General features: G+C 42.8%; 1 protein-coding gene across 2 annotated transcripts in view; it reads right to left on the bottom strand.

Moving 5' to 3' along the window:
* NGB (neuroglobin) overlaps window positions 1-22,085 on the bottom strand; it is a 43,434-nt gene that overhangs the window by 14,206 nt on the left and 7,143 nt on the right. Inside the window, exon 2 of one of the 2 annotated variants that reach the window (XM_060757943.2) lies at window positions 10,794-11,100. In XM_060757943.2, coding sequence (XP_060613926.2) covers window positions 10,794-10,897 — 104 coding nt within the window. In that variant the 5' untranslated portion in view covers window positions 10,898-11,100. Of the gene's footprint in view, window positions 1-10,793; window positions 11,261-22,085 lie in introns of those variants that run through there. The other variant, XM_060757951.2, reaches the window with a different exon arrangement.

Below are 22,085 nucleotides of genomic sequence, written 5' to 3' on the forward strand. Positions count from 1 at the left end.
ATCTTTATTGTGTAAGTTGATCTTCAGAACCCTTAACTACATACCTCCAAGCTGAATGAGATAGCTGTAACTCCTTAATGCTAATGCAATGACATGTTTCATTAGCTCAACACCATTCTCATTATTTCTTATTTCCCAGTGATACCTCGAGGAACTGAAAATAAGTGACAAAAAAGATGTCCTTTTCCATAAAGAAATGTCCTCATTTCAATGCACAAGAAAGATGTCTTGTTTAATATCCAGGATGGAGAATTTTTGGTCTTCCTACATCACTGGACATAATTCTAATCATACTTCGCAATAGGCTATAGTGCAGGCATGGGCAAACTTCCTAACTTGGGGGCTGCATGGTGAACTGAAGTGAGGTGGGTGGGCTGGTTCTCCCCATGTCCCCTCCCTGCCCTTTTCTCCCCTTTTCTCCCCTTCCTCTTCTCTTTTGGAGGCAGAAAGTGAAGAAAAGACAAAAAACATTTGGACCCCAAAGGGGTTGGTCTTGGTCAGGATGAGATGGTGGACAGAAGAGGAAAAGTGTATTCATTAGACCCCGTATTGCCTACTCCTGATATAGAATGCTAGAATCCTAGAGTTTGAAGAGACCCCAAAGGTCATCCAGTCCTACTTTCTGACATGCAGGAACAAACTCAAAAAGACACCGAGGGCCCTTCCAAACAGCCATATAACCCAGAACATCAAGTCAGAAAATCCCACAATTTCTGCTCTGAACTGGGTTAACTGCCATATATTTCAATTCAAAGCAGAAAATGTGGGATTTTATTTAGCTGTGCAGAAGGAGCCTTAGAGTAGTACAATATTTGTACTTTAATACTGAGTGTGGTTTAAAGAAAGAAAGTGCTTACATTTAAATATTCCAGAAAGAGCAATTCTATGCACCGAATTCCAAAGCTACAAGACATTTGACATTTTCTGCCTTCAGGCTTATTCAGGTATATTCGTGTATATCTTCTTATAATGATTATCTTCCCACTGCAACTTGAACTTTTTAGAACTTATGAGATTCAGAGTTAAGGTAGAGATGATAGTTAAGGTAGAGTTGATTGAGAAGTTAGGAGCCCCTGGTGACATAATGGGTTAAACCCTTGTGCCACCAGGACTTGTGATTGACAGGTCAGTGGTTTGAATCCGGGGACAGCCCCATCTCCCCATGTGGGGACATGAGAGAAGCCTCCCACAAGGATAGTAAAACATCAGTTATCTGGGTGTCCCTGGGCAACCTCCTTGCAGACGGCCAATTCTCTCACACCAGAAGCAACTTGCAGTTTCTCAAGTCACTCCTGACATGAAAAAATCTTGAGAAGTTGTAAAGTTTCCAAAGAAAAGTGACCAAGATATTGAAGGATTTGAAAATCGTGACATATAGGGAACAACTTAGGAATCTAGTTCTATTTACCTTGGAGAAATGAAGACTGAGAGGTGACATGAGAGCCATCTTTAAATATTTAAAGGGATGGCATGTAGAAGATGGAACGAGCTTGCTTTCTGCTGTTTGAGAGACTAGAGCATGAAGAGATTCAAATTATGATTCCAGCTAAAATTTAGAAAGAACTTCTTGACAGAAGAGTTATTTGATAATGGAATTTCAGAAGGTGGTGGACACTTCTTTGAAGGTCTTTAAAATGAGGTTAATTATTATTATTTATTTGTTTACAGAATTTATATTCCTCCCGTCTCACCCTGCGGTTGACTTAGGCCAGATTACAATGCACATATACATGGCAAACATTCAATGCCATAGAAATATAGACAGAGACAGAGGCAATTTAACATTCCAGCTTTCCAGCTTCATGAGGGTATACTTGATTCCGGCCACAGGGGGAGCTGCCGCTTCACCGTCGACTTGTGACACCAAGTCCTTGATGGAGTTCTTCCTCATTCTTACATACGCTGCTGGAAGGTTTTATGGTATCATAAATTAATTAAATTAGCCTCCCCGCAAAGTGGTACCTAAATTTCCTACTTGGCAAATGCAACTGTCTTTCGGGCTGCATAGGTCAACAGCACACTAGACTATTAATGGTCAGGAGCTCACTCCAATTCGAGCTGGCTTCGAACTCATGACCCCTGGCTATTAACTACCTGTGCCACAGCCCGGTCCTTACATGGCATATTTCAAGTGTTCTTTGGAGGGTTGGACTAGAGAGCACCTGTGATTCTGTCCAACTATTAGATTTGACATGCAGAACCAGGTTGGGGACTTATCCTGTATACTCATATATAAGTATAGAAATATTAGTGAAGAAATTCAACCCCAAAAAACTGGATCAACTTATCGACTGGTCGATCAAAAGAACCATCTCCTTCTCTGAGTAGGGGGTGAAAGGCAAAGAGAATATAAAGGAAGCACTGCCTCCTTCTACTCTCTCTGCTGTGACACTGCTTCTGGCCTTTTTCAACGGGAAAACAGTGGCAGCATAAGAGTGGCTGTATCCCTGTCCCATCCTCCCCACCCATGGAGCACTGACACGTTCCCCTCTCTGCAGAATGACCCTTGACTTATCTATCAGTCACATCAAAATTCTGAATTTTGGCCTCAAAACCTGCCCACAACTTATATATGAGGTTAACGTATACATTATTATATACAATATGTCTTCGTAAGTGAGTTTACATATATGGGAATTAGAAATGGGAAGTTTTATAACATTTGCATCATATAGAGAGCTGCTGTTCTATTTTGACACAAGAGGCCTGGCAAAGTGATGGTTGCACAACAGACTAAAGTGCAATGGGACTGATGTGTGTACTGCATCGGTCCTGGTGTGTATTACATTGGTCCTGATGCACATTGAACACACTCACAATGAGCACTTGGCACCAATGTGCATTGGGCACTCTTGTTGGGGTCCTGTCACACATCTTCGTAAGTGAGTTTACATGTCACACATCTTCGTAAGTGAGTTTATATATCACACATCTTTGTAAGTGAGTTTACAAGTATGGGAATTAGAAATGGGAAGTTTTATAACATTTGCATCTCATTGAGAGTTGCTGTTCTATTTTGACACAAGAAGCCTGGCAAAGTCATGATTGCACAACAGATCCAATGTGCAATGGGACTGATGTGTGTATTGCATCAGTCCTGGTGTGTATTACATTGGTCCTGATGCACAGTGGACACACTCACAATGAGCACTTGTCACCAATGTGCATTGGGAACTCATGTTGGGGTCCTGTCACACATCTCCACAATTCACTAATAGGATTTCTTACTATCTCTGCTATATGGCTAAGCATATAGATGGTGCTGTAGTATTCCTGTGAAGGAGTCTAATCTTTTGTGCTTTTGTGGAAATGTTATCTACCCCATCCGTTCTGATATAAATAACCAATGGGAAAACCCCATGGTTGTTTTCCCCTACCCCCCCCCCCCCCCCCGTACTGTAAAGATTCATTGAGTCACAGTAGAGGACCTAGAGGTCTGCTTTCTAGGAACCTCTAGTTCCTCCAGAGTGACCACAGAGTTGCACTGGAAACCCTAGAGCAGTGGTGGTAAACCTATGGCATGCATGCCAACCTTCCAGTTCTATTGAGTTCTATTCTATAATAAGTGATAAGTTTTAATTAGGTGCCACCTTTGTACAGTGCTGTGAACGAGCTTTTGGCTACCTTTTCCTGATACTGTAATTCTAGCTTCTGAGTTACATAGCAGTTTTTCTTCATTTTGATCTACTTCACTTGAAATTTTTCACTTGCCTTTAATTTCCAAACGCCTTTCTCTGAAACAATGTTTGCAGCAATAGACACTGCTGAAGGGAACTTGGGCAAAAAAGGCTCAATAAGATATTCTACAGAAGTGTTGAAATTCTCTATGCTTCTATTCACATTTGGCACTGTCTCCCAGAGTGTTTTGTTACAGGAAACTGTGGGAAACCCAGGCTAATCAAGCCTGAGCGATCATTCCTGCTTGCAGCAAGAGCGGCACTGATCTTTGCTGTGTGGCTTGTATATTCTGTTTTGGATCAGCAGGGCAAGTCTGGTCTTCTATGATTCCCAACAGCAAACAGAGATGGAAAACATCATTTAGTTTAGACTTATTTGTAGATTCCAAATTAAGTTTGATGGGAGAGAAGCAGGAGCTGGATCTTGGCTTGCATGACACAAGAAACAAAGTACAATCAGCCCTTCACATTGGAGCCCAGAATCCTTGTGAATGTGAAAAACTGTGAATAAAGAAATTGCTATTTTTTTACCTCTCTATGAATGTCTAGGTCCTTCAGCACAACTCTATGATTGACATCCAGTAGAATCTCTAGGTCAGTGATTCTCAACCTGTGGGCCCCCAGATATTTTGGCCTTCAATTTCCAGAAACAACAACAACAATAACAACAACGATGATGACACTTTATATATATTTCGCCCTTCTCACCCCGAAGAGGACTCAGGTCGGATCACAAGTACACATATACGGCAAGCATTCAATGTCATTTGTATAGACAGTACACAGACAGAAGAGAAGGAGGTGTTGTTTTGATGCCATGGATGGTTAGGCTCGAGTCCACAGGAGGTGCTGTCGCTCCATCCTCTATGACGAAGAGCCGTCAGGATTTCCTCATTCCAGCAGTTTCTGATCTTCTTTTTCTTTATGGTATGTAAAACACCTCCCTCGCTTTAGCAGTACCTAATTTCTCAAATTACAGCTAAAGCTGTTTTTGAACTGCTTAGGTAAAAAACAGTGAGCAGGGCTGATGGTCCCGACCCGGGGCTTCGAACTTGCAACCTTTCAATTGATAGATCTTATAGTTGCTGATGATTTACCAGCTGTGCTAAACCTCTGGCCCTAACAGCTGGTAAACAGGCTGGGATTTCTGGGAGCTGTAGGCCAAAACACCTGGGGACCCACAGGTTGAGAATGACTGCTCTAGGTCCTCCAATGTGACTGAAATAAGTTACCCATTGAGTTACACTTGAGGACCTAGAGGTCTGCTTTCTAGGAACCTCTAGTTCCTCCAGAGTGACCACAGAGTTACACTGGAAACGCTACAGAAGTGGTGGCAAACCTATGGCATGCATGCCAGACGGGGCACACTGCACCCTCTCTAAATAGGGGGTGGGTAAACTGAGTAAACAATGTTTTTAACAGAAGACCCTAATGTTCATGTTTTTACTGATTTTGTGATATTTTTTATTATTTGATTGTCTTATTGTATTGAATTTGTATTTTATGATCTTGGTTCCAACTGTGAACCATCCCAAGTCGCCTGCGGGCTGAGAGGGATGGTATATAAATATAGTAAATTAAAAAAAAATGCAATATGAAATATTGCTCTCAGTTGATGAAAGGAAGTACAGTATGACCCCTCATATCTGCTGGAACAGTAATCGCATTTTGACTTACCCATGTCCAAAACAATTTTTTTTTTGGACGTGTCAGGAGCGACTTGAGAAACTGCAAGTCGCTTCTGGTGTGAGAGAATTGGCCGTCTGCAAGGATGTTGCCCAGGGGATGCCCGGATGATTTGATGTTTTTATCATCCTTGTGGGAGGCTTCTCTCATGTCCCGGCATGAGGAGCTGGAGCTGATAGAGGGAGCTCATCCACCTCTCCCCGGATTTGAACCTGCAACCTGTCGGTCTTCAGTCCTGCCGGCACAGGGGTTTAACCCACTGCGCCACCAGGGGCTCCGTCCAAAACAATAAGTTCTCTCTAAGGACTTTCTAGGTCCCTCAGCACAATTATATCATATGCTTATGCCAGAAGTTGACTATAGATTTGTGCTAAGATACCTAGAAATGCTGGAGAGGTGATCTTTCTAGTCATTTTCTAGGTCTTCCAGTGCTATTTCATGGTTTGTTTCCTTTGAAATCTGATCGTAGCTCTGTAGTTGAAGACTTAGAAATGGTAGAGAGGTGTTCTCTACAGGCATTTTTAGGTTCTCCTGCACAAATCTATGTTATGCTCCTGCCTCTAATTATTTGTTTCAATACAGTTCACTATTATCCATAGTTTCCTGTTTCCATGATATGTCCAGGATTATATTCAATCACTGATATGCAGGTCATACTTTAACCCCCCACCCCCACCCTCATTTTACAGCTGTTTTTGCATTGTAGTTTGGGCATTCGGTCCCTTAAAGGTACACCACCACTGCCCTAGAGATTTCTAGAGGGAACATTTTAATCAAATCCATGAATATTCAAATCCAGAAAAGTTTAATTTGCAAATGGGAAGAGCTGGCTTTAGCTGTAACCAAGCAACATCTAAGAGGACGCTGCTCACCTAAGGGCAACCAGACTACCAACTGAGGGGACCCAGCCCCTCAGCTCAAACCCAAACACAGCAAGCAGAGCAGTGGAGTCAAAGGAATCAGGGTTAAACAGAAATGGCTTTTTGATTGGCAGGGATGATGATGACATCTGTCATCCTTCAGATATCCCTATTCCATTTGAAATTAGAAGCAATTGCTACGGTGACTTGAATATTTTCCCCCAGCAGACATATTCCATTATTGTGCTGCTCCTACTATAATGCAAAATATTTTGGAGTGACTTAGGGCCCTTCCACACAGCCCTATATCCCAGAATATCAAGGGAGAAAATCCCACATTATCTGAGTGTGGACTCTGATAACCCAGTTCAAAGTAGATATTGTGCAATTTTCTGCCTTGATATTCTGGGATATAGGGCTGTTTGGAAGGGCCCTTAGTCTGGGGTGGGAAATTAAGAGTCCTGTGTCATCTACTTTGGATAGAGAAGGAAACTTTTAGAACTGTGTAATTAATATGAATTAACACAGCAACCTGCATTTTGAGTTTTCCGTGTCTACAAGGGCTAGCTTGATAAATGCATTGTCATAACACCATTGCTCTAACTAGACCACAAATTCAAGCTTAGATCTTCCTACTGAAAGTTCTAACAATGTTTCCACATCAGCCTTTGGGGCTGCCAGTTTATTAAAGGAAATGGGGGAAGAGCAGCTTGTAGTCAATGAAGCACTATATCCATTCTTGTCCATAATATGTAGATGAAATAAGGGGTATTGACTAAAGCTTTAAATATGCAATATAAGATATTGCCCTCAGTTGATTAATAGGAGTACAGTATGACTCCTTATATTGGCTGTAATCACAGTAATCACAGTTTGATTTCCCATGTCCAAAACAATTCATTCTCTCTAAGGATTTTCTAATTCCCTCAGCACAATTCCATTGTATGCTTATGCCAAACGTTGACTATAGAGTTGTGCTAAGGCACCTAGAAATGCTAGAGAGGTGTTCTCTCTAGCCATTTTCTAGGTCTTCCAGTGCTATTTCATAGTTTGCTTACATTGAAAGCCGACCATAGCACTGTGCTAAAAGACTTAGAAATGATAGAGAGATGTTCTCTCCAGACATTTTTAAAGGTTTAATGTCTTGTCAAAGGTTTTCATGGCCAAAATCACTGGGTTGCTATGAGTTTTCCAGGCTGAATGACCACATTCCAGAAGCATTCTCTCCTGATGTTTCACCCACATCTATGACAGGCATCCTCAAAAGTTGTGAGGTCTGTTGGAAAGTGAGCAAGTGATGTTTATATATCTGTGGAATGTCCAGAGTGAAAGAAATAGCTCTTGTCTGTTGGAGGCAAATGTGAATGTTGCACTTAGCATTTAATGGCCTTGCAGTTTCAAAGCCTGGCTGCTTCTCCTACACAGTTCTATCTTATGCTCCTGCCTGAAGTCATGTGTTTCAATAGAATTCATTATTATCCATAGTTTCATGTTTCCATGGTAAGTCCAGGATTATATTCCCCACTGATATGCAAGTAATACTATAATGTTCTACTTTTCTCTTTTCTCTTCAAAATGTTCTATTAGTTATAGTGTGTTTTTGGTGTTGTTGTGTGCCTTCACGTTGTTTGGGACTTGCAGGGACCCTAAAACAAATCTATCAGAATTTCTTAGCAAGATTTCCTCACAGGGGATTTGACATTATCCTCCTATGAGGCTGAGAGAGTGCAGCTTGCCTACTCCAACACTCAAACCACTACACAAGGCTGCCTCTCCTTCAGCACGTCAGAACTAGATGCTTCTTTCTACCAATCTCCCATTTTCCTCTATCAGGAAGGAAAAAACCCATAGGAGAACCTAGGAGGTCTTCCTTTGTAGCCATTTCCTTTTTCATTGTGTATAGATTTATTAAATTAGTCCAAGGGGCAGGAAAGGCCTTATCCTGAAATGGATAAGGCAGCACTGGTTTCAAGTGGCAGAGAAAGAGATTCAACTGAAAAGATTAGAAAGAACTTCCCAAACATAAGAGTAGTTGGAGAGTAGCACAGGCTGCCTGGGAGTGTGGTGGAGTCTCCTTTGCTGGAGGCTTTTCCTCAGAGGCTGTCTATTAGGAGTGCTTTGATTTTGCCTTCCTGCATGGCAGGGGGTTGGACTGGATGGCCCTTGGGGGTCTCTCCCAGTTCTTTCTAGGATTCTAGGATTATACATCAGGAGTAGGCAATACAGGAGTAGGACTAATGGATACACATTTTCTCTCCTGTCCACCATCTCATCCTGACCAAGGTCAACCCTTTTCTTGTCTTTTCTTCACTTTCTGCCTCCGAATGAGAAGAGGAATGGGAGGAAAGGGAAGGAAAGGGCAGGGAGGGGGCTTGTGGCAAACCCCCTCCCTCCTGGCCCATCCACCCAGCCTCCAAGTTAGAAAGTTTGCCCATTCCTGATCTACACGGTAGAATGAATGCAGCTTCACCCCAGTATTAACAGACTCAATGCTATGGAATCCTGGGAGTTTTAGTTTTGCAAAGTCTTTAGCTTTCTCTGCCAAAGAGTCCTAATGCCTCACCAAACTACAAATCTCAAGCTTCCATAGCATTGAGCCATGGCAGTTAAAGTAGTATGAAAGGTAAAGGTAAATGTTTGTCTTTGACATAAGTCTAGTCATGTCCGACTCTAGGGAGTGGCACTTATCTCCATTTCTAAGCCAAAGAGCCGGCGTTCTCCATAGACATCTCCAAAATCATGTGGCTGGCATGACTGCATGGCATGCCATTATCTTCCTGCTGAAGCAGTACCTAGTGATCTACTCACATGTGCATGTATCTGAACTGCTAGGTTGGCACAAGCTGAGGCTAACAGTGGGAGATCACCCCACTCCCCTGATTCAAACCACCAACCTTTCAGTCAGCAAGTTCAGCAGCACAGCCGTTTAACCCACTGTGCCACTGGGGTATCTAACTGCATTAATTCTACAGTGTAGATGCACCCAAGGAGGAGACAGAGGGGATTTAAGAAATGGACCAGGTTTGTTTGTCCAGACAGAAAAGAGGCTGAATGAGTGGACAAGATAGATGGCAGGGTCACAGAAGCAGATTCCAAGAGGCTTGTCCTGGAGTGGCTGCTGAGAGAAGCGAAAAAAGGCACTTGACTGGTGGAGAGATATTGAGTCATCCACTTTTGAGGAGATGATGGAATGAGAGGGCATCCCTCACTACTAAATACATTCAAATATAGAATTATGGAGTTAGGAGAAACCCCAAGGGCCATCCAGTCCAACCCCCTGTCATGCAGGAACATACAATCAAACCACTTCCCATTAGATAGCCATCCAGCCTCTGTTTAAAAACCTCCCCCAAAAAAGCCAATGGGATTTTGGCCTGCATAAAGAGGAGTATAGTGTCTAGATACAGGGAAGTCGTGCTATCCCTCTATTCTGCCTTGGTCAGATCACACCTGGAATCACACTCTGTCTTGTTCTGGGCACCACAATTGAAAGGAGATATTGACAAGCTGGAATGTGTCCAGAGGAGGGCGACTAAAATGATCAAGGGTCTGGAGAACAAACCCTATGAGGTGTGGCTTAAAGAGCTGGGCATGTTTAGCCTGAAGAAGAGAAGGCTGAGAGGAGACATGATGAGGGCCATGTGTATATATATGAGAGGAAGTCACAGGGAAGAGGGAGCAAGCTTGTTTTCTGCTGCCCTGGAGACTAGGACAGAGAGCAGTAGCTTCAAACTACAAGAAAGGAGATTCCAGCTGAACATTAGGAAGAACATTCTGACTGTGAGAGCTGTTCAGCAGTGGAACTCTCTGCCATGGAGTGTGGAGCTTTAAAACAGAGGCTGGATGGCCATCTGTTGGTGGTGCATTGAATGAGATTGTCCTGCTTCTTGGCAGGGGGTTCGACTGGATGTCTCACAAGGTCTCTTCCAACTCTATGATTCTAGGAGCCTCCACCACTCAGAGGCAGAGAGTTCCATTGCTGAACAGCTCTAGAGAATAAACTCACTTCAAATCTAGTTTCTACCTACTGCAGAATTCTGGGGTTTGTAGCTGAATGAGGTTGTTAAAGGCTCCCTCCTAAACTACATACTCCAGAATTCTTCAGGAGGCAGCAACCGGATTTAAAGTAGATTTATTCTCTAGTGTGATGAGGTCTCCAGAGTGGCAGAAAACAACTTGCCCCTTCCTCAATGTGGCATCCTTTCGCATATTGAAACATGGCTATCCTGTCCTTCTGAAGCCCCTTCTACACTACCTATACCCCAGGCTCTGGTCCCATTTTATCTGATTTGGACTGGATTATGTGAGTCTACAGTGCTGGATAATCTGGGATCAGATCCTGGGATAGAGGGGCTTTGTGGAACCTTCTTTTCTCCAATGCAAACATACCCAGCTGTTTCCAAACCTTCTCAGGTTGTCCATATCCTTCTTGAATTGGGAAGCCCAGAACTGGGCATAGTCTTCCAGGTGAGGCCAGGTGGTGAGTGGGGCTGGCTAACTCTGGGGGTTCTTTTGGAGTTCTCTTCAGGGAGAGCCCCCTCCCTCCCCCGCCCCCCTTCCCCGGCCTTACCTGCTGAAGAGGACCATGCCGTGCTCCAAAGGGTTGGCGCTCACTTTTTGCCAACTGGCTCGGATCAGCTGCTGCTGGGCGCTGGAAAGTGCCCCGCTCTCCATGTTTGCTTCCCGAGGAAAAGGGAAGAAGGCAACCAGAGGAAGGAAGAGAGAGGCCAGAGGTTCCCAGAGGCGGAGGAGCAGCAGGTGGACCCGATCCGTGGGGAGATGCCACGCCGAGGGAGGAGGAGGAGGAGGAGGAGGTGCTGCTGCTGGCGCTGCTGCTTTGGGCTTCTCTTCTTCGCTGGACTTTGTGGCTCACATCCCTGTTAGAAGCGGACAGAGAAGAGAAAAGAAGAGAGCAAGCTCTCAGTCGGAAGAGAGAGGCAAGGCGCTCCTCTCGCCGCCCAGCCCCAGGTGGGAGCCAGCTCTGCCCTCGGCTCTCCCGGGCAAGGCGCAAAGAGCCCGGCGCCTCGCTCTTCCCTTCCCGGCTTCCAGCCCCGAGCCAGCCCTTGGAGCCCTTAAAGAGACAGACCCTTCCCTCGGGAAGCAGCCTTCCCACCAGACGCACTTGGGAGAGTTTGGTTTAGGGTTTTTGGTTTGGGGTTTGTACGCGCCTCCAGCAAAGTTTGCGCGGCGGAACAATTATTCACAATTATTATGGCTTTCATGGCCAGAATCACTGCGTTGTTGTTGGTTTTCCGGGCTGTATGGCCATGTTCTAGAAGCATTCTCTCCTGACGTTTCGCCTGCATCTATGGCAGGCATCCTCACTACCTCTGAGGATGCCTGCCATAGATGCAGGCGAAACGTCAGGAGAGGATGCTTCTAGAACATGGCCACACAGTCCGAAAAACCTACAACAACCCAATTATTAACAAGGTTGCTTTTGGGGGGAAACCTGGAAGGGAGTTCCCTAAATCTCACAATCTCTGAGGCCGACCTCACCACCTCTGAGGATGCCTGCCATAGATGCAGGGTAAACGTCAGAAGATAATGTTTCTTGGCCATATAGCCCGAAAAACTTACAACAACCCAATTATTAACAAGGTTGCTTTTGGGGGGAAACCTGGAAGGGAGTTCCCTAAATCTCACAACCTCTGAGAAAGACCTCACCACCTCAGAGGATGGCTACCATAGATGCAGGTAAAACGTCAGGAGAGAATGCTTCTAGAACATGGCCATACAGCCCGAAAAACCTAAAAGAACCCAATTATTAACAAGGCTGCTTTTGGGGAAAACCTAAAAGGGAGTTCTCTAAATCTCACAACCTCTGAAACAGACCTCACCACCTCTGAGGATGGCTGCCATAGATGCAGGCAAAATGTCAGGAGAGAATGCTTCTAGAACATGGCCATACAGCCCAAAAAACCTACAAGAACCCAATTTTTAATAAGGCTGCTTTTGGAGGAAACCTGGAAGGGAGTTCTCTAAATCTCACAACCTCTGAAACAGACCTCACAACCTCGGAGGATGGCCGCCATAGATGCAGGCGAAATGTCAGGAGATAATGCTTCTAAACATGGCCATACAGCTGACAAATGATAATTTTGACAGCGCTGATTGACAGCACTGATTGACAGTGCAGGCCAAGGTCTTCAGGCACTTGTGTGCCAATTACCACTTACTTACTTAGGCGATCCCTCGTTGGACGAGTAAGATGGTCTTCCATCATGGGTTTCCTTGTGGGTCCGCATGTGGCTGTGGAGCCCTATTCTTGCTCTGCATCTTCTTCCGCAGTGAGGGCATTGGTTTCCAGGTGGAAGGCGGTCCCGGTCGGGGTTGGCTTGACGCGCCTTCCTCTTGGCACGTTTCTCTCTTTCACCCTCCACTCGTGCTTCCTCGAATTCTGCAGCACTGCTGGTCACAGCTGACCTCCAGCTGGAGCGCTCAAGGGCCAGGGCCTCCCAGTTCTCAGTGTCTATGCCAGAGTTTTTAAGGTTGGCTTTGAGCCCATCTTACCAATTACCACTGGGACCACCTTGACTGGCTTGTGCCAGGGTCTTTCCAGTTCGATCTTTAAATCCTCACATCGTGTCAGCTTTTCCAGTTGTTTCTCTTCCATCCTGCTGTCACCTGGGATGGCAACATCAACAATCCAATCTGAATTCGGAAGTCCCAGAGTAGTTTGACATGTTCATTTTCTGCAACTTTTTCTGGCTTGTCATCCCACCAGTTCTTCTATTATTATTATTATTATTATTATTATTATTATTATTATTATTATTTCCCATGGCTGAGCACAGGGATCCCATTCTTCTCCTCCAAGGATCACAGGCCAACACTCAAACCACTTACTCCTCCACACTGGTTCTTTGCACAATATCTTGATGCAATGGGTGTATTCTAGTTGAGACTAGCAGAGGGATTCAGTTCTTTAACGCCTCTCTTGCAGTCAAGAACCTCAAAATACTGCACTTCATAATTTCCTTCTTGTATCTAAGCATGGGATTTAACATGCAAACTCTAAACTCCCGCCTGAAAATAATTATTATTTTGCTATCCGCAAAAGCTGAACTGAACTCCAAAGTACTGACAACTTACGCAAAATGTGACAAACACACAAGCCAGTATCACATTCAGCTTCTGACTTCTCTTAGTACCTTATAGTGAATAGACAGATTTAGAAACTGAAGTCCCTTCCACACAGCCCAATATCCCAAACTATCGAGGCAGAAAATCCCATGATATCTGCTTTGAACTGGAATATATGACAGTGTGGACTCAGTTAACCCAGTTCAAAGCAGATATTGTGGTATTTTCTGCCTTGATATTCTGTTATATAGGGCTGTGTGGAAGGGCCTTAAGAGTAGAAGAACCATCTAGATTCCTATAGGAAGCCCCCAGAATCTGGAGATCAGAGCGCCATCCTCCGTTGCCCCTAAACAGAGCCTCTGCCCCTGAAAACTTGAATATTTCTCTTTTCAAGTTACTGCCAGTTCTAGAAAGTCCACTCTATAAATGATTATTTTTCCACAGATCCCTATGTAATTAGAAAGATATTTGAGTCTTGCCACACACATTGCTGTGAGGTGAATGTGTAAACTTGGAGATAAATCATGAGTTTTCTTTGGATATAATTTAAAAGGTTGAGGTTACAAACACCACATGGGAGAGAACATCTGGGATTTTTTTTACATGTGTATTTGTTGTGCTATGAAATATGGAGAAAACATGTTCAGAGTTAATTTTGTCTAGGAAACACCCAGAGATGACAATACCTTCATTAGGGAAAATCCAAATGCCGCAAATGCTGCATTGCCCAACCCCTGCTTTTGACATTTTCTTCCTTAGAGATAAGTGCTTTTAACTTTTGATATTTCCCTCCTGAGAGATCAGTGCATTTACCTTTGATATTTTAATGCTTAAAATATATAAAGCAACTCATAAAGCTGTTCAGGTTCTGTTGACCTTCTTAATTTATATCCCACTGATCAATAGTACAACCCTACAGTATAAATTATCATTGCTTCAGTATCCTATTAAACCCAACCCTTAAATATTTGTTGTAAGGTACATAAACAGACATGCCTCCTCCTAGCCAGCAAGATATTTCCAATAACTATTTCTACTGAGAGTCAACCAGATCCACCCAGGACTAACTGCATTATCCTAAAGGATAACCTTCTTGGACCAGTAATCAAAAGTATGTTATGGGTATTGGATATCTTAGAATTTTCTTATCTGAAATGCCTGGGGCCAGAAGTACTTTGGATTTGGCATGGGAGTGGTGGGATACCTATATTTATATAATGAGATATCTTGGAGATGGTAGTAAAGGTAAAGATTTCTCCTTGACATTAAGTCTAGTAATGTCCTGACTCTGTGTGGTGATGGTCATCTCGGTTTCTAAGCTAAAGAGCCAGCGTTGTCCATAGGCACTTCCTAGGTCATGTGGCCGGCATGACTGCATGAAGCACTGTTACCTTCCCATCAGAGCGGTACTTATTGATTTGCATGTTTTTGAACTGTTAGGTTGGCAGAAGCTGGGGCTAATGATGGGAGCTCACCCCTCTCTGTGGATTCGAATTGCCTACCTTTCAATCAGCAAGTTCCACAGCTCAGTAGTATAACTCGCTGTGCCAGCACAGCCCCATGGAAATGGTACCCATGTCTAAACACAAAATTCATTTATGCATCATGTATACCTTCGACTCTGGAACTTACTTCCTAAGGATATCAGGCATGCCCCAACTCTGGCAGTCTTTAGGAGGAGCTTGAAGACGTGGTTGCACTGGGATTGTGGCACAACTGGCTGAGTGTCAGCTGCATTGAGATCACTCTGACCAAAAGGTCATAAGTTCGAAGCCAGCCCGGGTTGGAGTGGGCTTCCAACCAATTGTGTAGCCTGTTGTCAACCTTTGCAACCTGAAAGACAGTTGCATCTGTCAAGTAGGAAAATTAGGTACCACCTTGTGTGGAGAGGCTAAATTAACTAATTTATGAGACCATAAAAAAGACTACAGCAAAAGCACTCCAGCAAAAGCATGCGGGGAATGCAGAAGTCCTTCATCAGTGTCGCAGATGGACCATGAAAGCGACAGCTCCCCTGACGGCCAGAAAAAGTTAAATAGCCTCTGTGTATGTCTGCATACGTTGTATGTCAAATTGGCATTGAATGTTTGCCATATATATGTACACTGTAATCCGCCCTGAGTCCCCTGCGGGGTGAGAAGGGCGAAATATAAATACTGTAAATAAATAACATAAATAGTTCCAGTGTGCCTTCCCAGAATAATGAACCCTTAGCATTATGTCCTCCAAACGCACTTTATATTGATTTAGGACTGCTTGTATGTTCCCCCAACGCCCCATTTCCTCTACCTTGTTCATGCCCAGCATTATTTTTTAACTGAATTACATTTGACCCAGCCGTCGTTTTTAAATGTGTTTTGTGCCACTATTCAATGTTTATGCTATTTGTGTATGAGATTTATTTTAATTCCTTTGTATTAGTATTCGTATTTTGCTTCGCATTGTAATTGTTATTGCTTGTATTGATGTATTGTGGGCTCAGCCTTATGTAAGCCGCACCAAGTCCCTTGGGAGATGGTAGCGGGGTATAAATAAAGTTTTATTATTTATTATTGTTATGCACAATGCATGAAGGTAGTTTTTTAACTAGAGGCGGGGTAGAAAAATGAAGAAGAAGAAGAAGAAGAAGAAGAAGAAGAAGAAGAAGAAGAAGAACCTTTTCTTCTTCTTCTTCTTCTTCTTTATTTATTTATTTTATTTTATTTCCGCTCCTTTCACTTCTACTTCTTTCACTTCTTTCCGCTGCCACTCCTTCCCTGTTGCTGACCATGGCATATGTTCTGTATCAGAAACTAGAGCTGATATGATCTATCCAATGCAATTTTCTGAATCAGCACCCCAAATAACCAAACTGAATCTAAAGTTGACCAAAAATTGATTCGTAATTCTTTTGATACTAATGTTGGAGAGTGGTCCCTGGTCAAGGTGGTCCCTGGTCAAAATGTTTCCTGGTTAAGTAGTTCCTGGTCCAAGTGGTCCCTTGTCAAAGTGGCCCCTGGTCAAAAAAAGGTTGGAAACTACTGATCTAGTTAAACATAAACTGGAGCATTCTTTTGATTAATAACCAATAGTATGAGACCACTATAGTTACTACAAAATCTTGTTTGTTTAATGTTCCACAACAATGTTCTCCAAGTGGTTCATATTACTTCTTCTGATATGCACCAGCGTTAGAAATTATTCTATTACCAATCTCTAGCCTTGTTTGTCTGTTTTTCAAAATTATTCTCGCTCTCGTTCCCTCTCCCTGTCTCTCCAGCTTTTTGCAGAACTGGGCACAGATGGTAAACAAATAAGAGCCATGGGGAATAAAAGGCTCTCATTTCTGGAAGCTACCTGGAAGAGGTAAACAGAATAATTTTACAGCCTGAACTAGGCCTGATAGATGGTGGATGAGAAGTACTGGGAAATTACAGAGCAATGCAAATGGGGTTCTGGCAAGCAGAAGTACCTTGTTAGAGTTTGAAGGAGGCTGCTTTGGCTTTGGAAGACAATAATTGCTTTGAGATCAGCAGCCTTTCCCCCCCTGTATGCCTGATTACTAGCTTGCTTGCTACTTGATCAGGCTGTACATCTGAAAGCCAGCAAATACTACAGAACATCACTGAAATCCAATATTCTTGTTTTTCCAAAACAAATGAACCTTCTACATTAGCGCTGAAATTGTGTACACCACTGGAGAATTGGAAACAAACCACCATATATGGAATTGAGGATCCATTTCTCATCCCTCCAGCTGCCTGCTTACAGAAACCAGTTGTAGGAAACAAATAACAACATTTCCAGCTGGTAGAGGCCAGACTCCTCTTTGCTGTTGACAAGAAGAGAGAAAAATCCAAATAATTCTAGCTGGAGGAAACACACAACACAGAATTGAAGTGCCTAGCAACAGAACAAATGCACGAAACCAGTTTTCCCAGTGCCCAGGCTGCCTTTCTTAATATGAGACAATGCTTTTTCAATGGGGCCCACTCCCTCTGAGATTTTCAACTTTGCTCTTAAAGCTGAAGTATCTTTTTGTCAACTACTGACCATCAGAAGGAATTTTATAAACTAATCTACATGCGTCCCCCTTAAACTCAAATGCATAAGACTTGAGGAGAAATACAGATACCATTCCATCCATCTCAAGAATCTCAAGCAAGTGATATAAGATTAAGCAACAAACTGCTTGGGTATATGCCTATTTAGCCTGTGTGGAAGAGATACAGTGTCTGCTATTTTGCATAGCAATTTTTACTACTCTCCTTGAGTACTCTTGATTTTGTTTCTAAGAGAACAATGTAAAATGTCAGACCTTACACTCATTCACAACTGCTTTCCAGGAATGATCAACCCTCCAGATGTCGCTGGACTGCAACTCCCATCAGCCCCAGTTGGTTTGCTTTCTTATTTATTTATTTATTTATCTTATATCCCATCCTTCTCCAGAATAGGATTTATATCCAATAGTGAGAAATCAGCGGAACAACCTCTAAAGGAGCACACATTCTTCATCCCTTCATCCCCAATGGAACATTTGTTACCAGTTGGGATCTCATTGGGCCATCAAAACCTACCGTATGACCTTGGGCAAGTCACACTCTCTCAGCCTCAGAGGAAGACAAAGGCAAATCTCCTCTGAACAAATCTTGCCAAGAAACCTCCATATTAGGATTACTTCAGGCTTGCCATAAATCAGAAATCAGAAACAACTTGAAGGCAAACAGCAGCAGCAGCAGCAGCAACAACAACAACAACAACAACATACTGTTAGAGCCTTCCATGATTCATATTGACCCAAAGTCTTTTGTGAAAGAAGTAAATGAGAAGTTATTTATTCTCACTTTGTGTAATTAACAAAAGCCTTTCCTGGATCTAAAGGGGCCAGAAAAGTCCAAAAACATGGTTATGTCTCCATGCACCCCTAGTCCGGAAGCTCTGTGGGTAAAAACACCTGCATTTTTTTAGGATTGTGGATGCAATGAAGGTACAACCCTTCAAGACCTCCTTGGAGATCAGTGCTATAATTTGATACCAGTTTAACTGCAATGACCTAATGCTATAGAGTCATTGGAGCTGTAGTTTTTCATGGTCTTTAGACTTCTCTTCCAAATAGTGCTGTTTCTTCACCAAACTGTTATTGAGCCACAATACACCCCCCCCCCGCCCCACACACACACACACACACACACACACACACACACACACACAAAGATCTGTAGTTCATCAAGACACATAATACAGGGTGAGGCAGCATAACTTCCTTTTTTCAAAATTTAATAAAACCCATTGTATGAATCAGAATTTTTTATTTATTTTTTATAATGTAGGCACATACCTAAAGTTTTGTTTTACATAGTTTTGGAGATCAAATTAGGTAGGTGATGTCCCCCTTTCTCCATTCTCCATACACTGAGTAAACCAATTTCTGGAGTTTGCCATGACTCTTGCCAGCATAGCAGGCACTATGTTGGCAATTTCTTCCTGGATGTTGGTCTTGTAGGGTCCTTGGACGGTTCACATAAACACGGGATTTTAAAAAACCCCATAGAAAAAAATCACAAGGGGCCAAATCTGGAGAGCAGGCCAGTCACTCCAAATCCACTCGAAAAGTAGGCCTCAACAGCAAAAGCACTCTCATCAACGCATGATGGCGACTGAACTGTGTCAGGACAAAACTTTATACTCCCACCTCTCGAACGAGACCACTAGCGCTCTGCTAAGTCTTCAACTGACTGAATGGTGCACATTTTAAAAAAGGAAGTTATACTGCCTCACCCTGTATGATTTTTTCCATTTTATTAAAATGTTTTCTGGAGATCCAGAGTTGCAAAATGCTGTAGTGCTAGAAGATCTGGAATGGACCTAGCAGCAGCTGTACCCTTACAAACTCTATCAAATCCAACCCTTCAATAAAATGTATCAATGTGATGGTTTTTGTATAATTTGTATCTTTTATATACTGTGTACTGTTTCAGTTCCTACTAGATGAAGTGTATAAGCTGTTTCTAATATATGTATCAAAAGGTAACTTGAAGGGAATCACGGATTCATGACCCAGTTTACATAATCATTTGGGAAAGGAGACCATGGCTAGGGTCCCTCCAGCCATATCCCAAAACAGATAACTATCAGAACCATTGTGGATATATGTAGATAGGTGTTCCTCTTTACCAACAAAATAAGCTCAGGATGTTTGCACATTTGACGTGAGGCTGAGAGTCTGACACTCCCACAGAAAAGGGGACTCAATAGATGTGCATGTATTCACTTTCTATGCCAGCAGCCAAGTCCTTGCTTGTCTAAAACCCCACCTTTGTTTTCTGAATCTTACAAGGAACTGGGCACTTGAGTTAATCAGAAACTTGTCAGCATATCTAAACCATTATTTCCTCATAGACTGTGTCCTCCCAGGGGATGTCTCTACAATGGTTGGTTCTTTGAACTGACCAACTACTGGCTACCATTCTTCCCATCCTGAAAAACTCCTTCTGTAGGCTGTGATGTCTAAGGAATCCTGGACCAATCCAGGTGCATATCCTAGCATGCCTTTTTTCAGCAAATCAGGGGATGGAGCAGAAAGTCTGAATAACTATCAGAACTGTATAAGATGTCTTGCATTTCTCTGTGAGTTTATGCTTGTACCTTTTGAAGCAAATTGCTTGTAGTTGCATCCTTTTGGCTGAATTGCATTAAACCTCGGTGGCTTGTCTTCAACCTGGTGAGTTTGTTTCTCTGTCTTGGCATACAATAATCAGGCATGGACCCTTTAACTGCAGTCCTAGCTGAAATCACTACAAAACTGCATTTCTCCAGTTTCCATTGCATTGAGCCATTCTAATCAATATGGTATCAAACTGAATTAATTCTGCAGTGTAGACACATTCTTGGATGCAAAATACGCAGCTATAGGTAAAGTTGTCAGCCTGAAAGCACCAATTCACATCCAAAAATGTAAAGTATTCCTCACATCCCTTGTGGTAGTTTTTCATAGGGGCACATTTCCCATTCCTTTACATCTTGGGTGGTGGACTAGAAAGGCCTTCCTGGCTAATCCTTCTCTGTCTTGGAGTAGAGAGGTTCAAACATTTCCATGTTATGTATATGTACAAATATATTCATGAATATTTTGGCAGGGATGTCGCACAAAGAGTTCGATAATACATGTAGTCAAACTCCTAGGAGCTCCCGGTGGTACAATGGGACTGCTGACCAAAAGGTCAATGGTTCAAATTGGGGAGTGGGGTGAGCTCCTATCTGTCAGCTCCAGCTTCTCATGCAGGGACATGAGAGATGCCTCCAACAGGATGGTAAAACATCTAGGCCTGGGCAACTTGAAGCTTCTCAAGTCACTCCTGATGTGGGAAAAAAGTCAAACTCCTATTGCAGAGCTGCTCTCCACGCTTTGACTTCACTTTTGTTCAACATGAAATGTAACAGAACTGTTTTTGGTCTGGTTCAAATTAACGCTGCATAAAATATGAGGGCGCTCATGACAACTGAAAGGAGAAACCTTCTCCCTCTAAAGGACGCTACAACATTTTACGTGCTCAAGAAGCTGATTTATAATCAACATTGCCAGTGTTGCAAAATAGACCTTCTTTTTACAAGAAATGTATTTCATTCTCTGGCTGAGAACACCTTGTAGTGCCAATGTAGTCATAGTAAAACCTTTAAAAAATCATAATGACTTTCTTACTGTGACAGTGGTTTATCTAACTACAGCTAAGACAGCATGCTATTTTTGTGTTTTATTTGTATATGACTGATTTTACATTCCCTTCTTTTCTTTACTGCTACATAAATCTCCACTCCATTGTTTGAGGTTCCTGTTTTGCCAGTTATTAAAAAAGCACTGGATCTGCCAACAAATCTTATTACTACTGGCGGCTTAGGAGCAGATTTACAAACATTGGTGGGATATAATATTCCTTGGAAGGATACTGAGAGACTGGGAAAAAAATCCACAGTGTTTCTGTTTTTAAATAGTGAAGCAGGCGATATTATGCCCAATTTGGTGCTCTTCTTCAGTGAGTTGTCTTATTAGGACTAGCCCAAGATATTTTTCTGTTTTCTGAAGCAAGAAATGGTACCTAACCCAGCAGAATCAAAGTATATTATATTCAAGGCAGTCCAATTTATACTGACTCACGAAGCATAAAATTCAACAAGTTATCTCCCTAGTAGGAAAAATTCAATAATAACCAAATAAGTATTATAGTGATTTGAACATTGGACTATGGATGCATCTATACTGTAGAACTGATGCAATTCGTTGCCCTTTTAACTTTAGCCTTCTCTGACAAATAATGCTGGTGCCTCACCAAACTATAACTATGATTCAATAGCATTAAGCTATAGCAGTTACAGTATTACATACAGGTGGGGGGATTGTTTTTTGGGGGGGGGGTTGGTGTCAGGAGTGACTTGAGAAACTGCAAATTGCTTCTGATGTGAGAGAATTGGTAGTTTGCAATGACATTGCCCAAGGGACACCCAGATGTTTGGCGTTTTACCATCCTTGTGAGAGGTTTCTCTCATGTCCTTGCCTGGGAAGCTGGAGCTGACAGAAGGAGCTCTACCTGCTCTCCCCAGATTCAAATTGCTGACCTATCAGTCAGCAGTCCTGCTGGCACAAAAGTTTGACCCATTGCACCACTGGAGGCTCCTATTACAGTGGTGTCAAGCTGCATTAATTCTTCAATGTAGACACACCCTCAGATTCTGGAGACCAGGACTAGAATCCTTAACTCAGATATGGAAACCCATTTGAGAATCTTGGGTCAATCACATC

Source organism: Anolis sagrei, chromosome 1 (genome assembly GCF_037176765.1).
Source record: "Anolis sagrei isolate rAnoSag1 chromosome 1, rAnoSag1.mat, whole genome shotgun sequence".
NCBI classification, from domain to species: Eukaryota; Metazoa; Chordata; class Lepidosauria; order Squamata; family Dactyloidae; genus Anolis; species Anolis sagrei.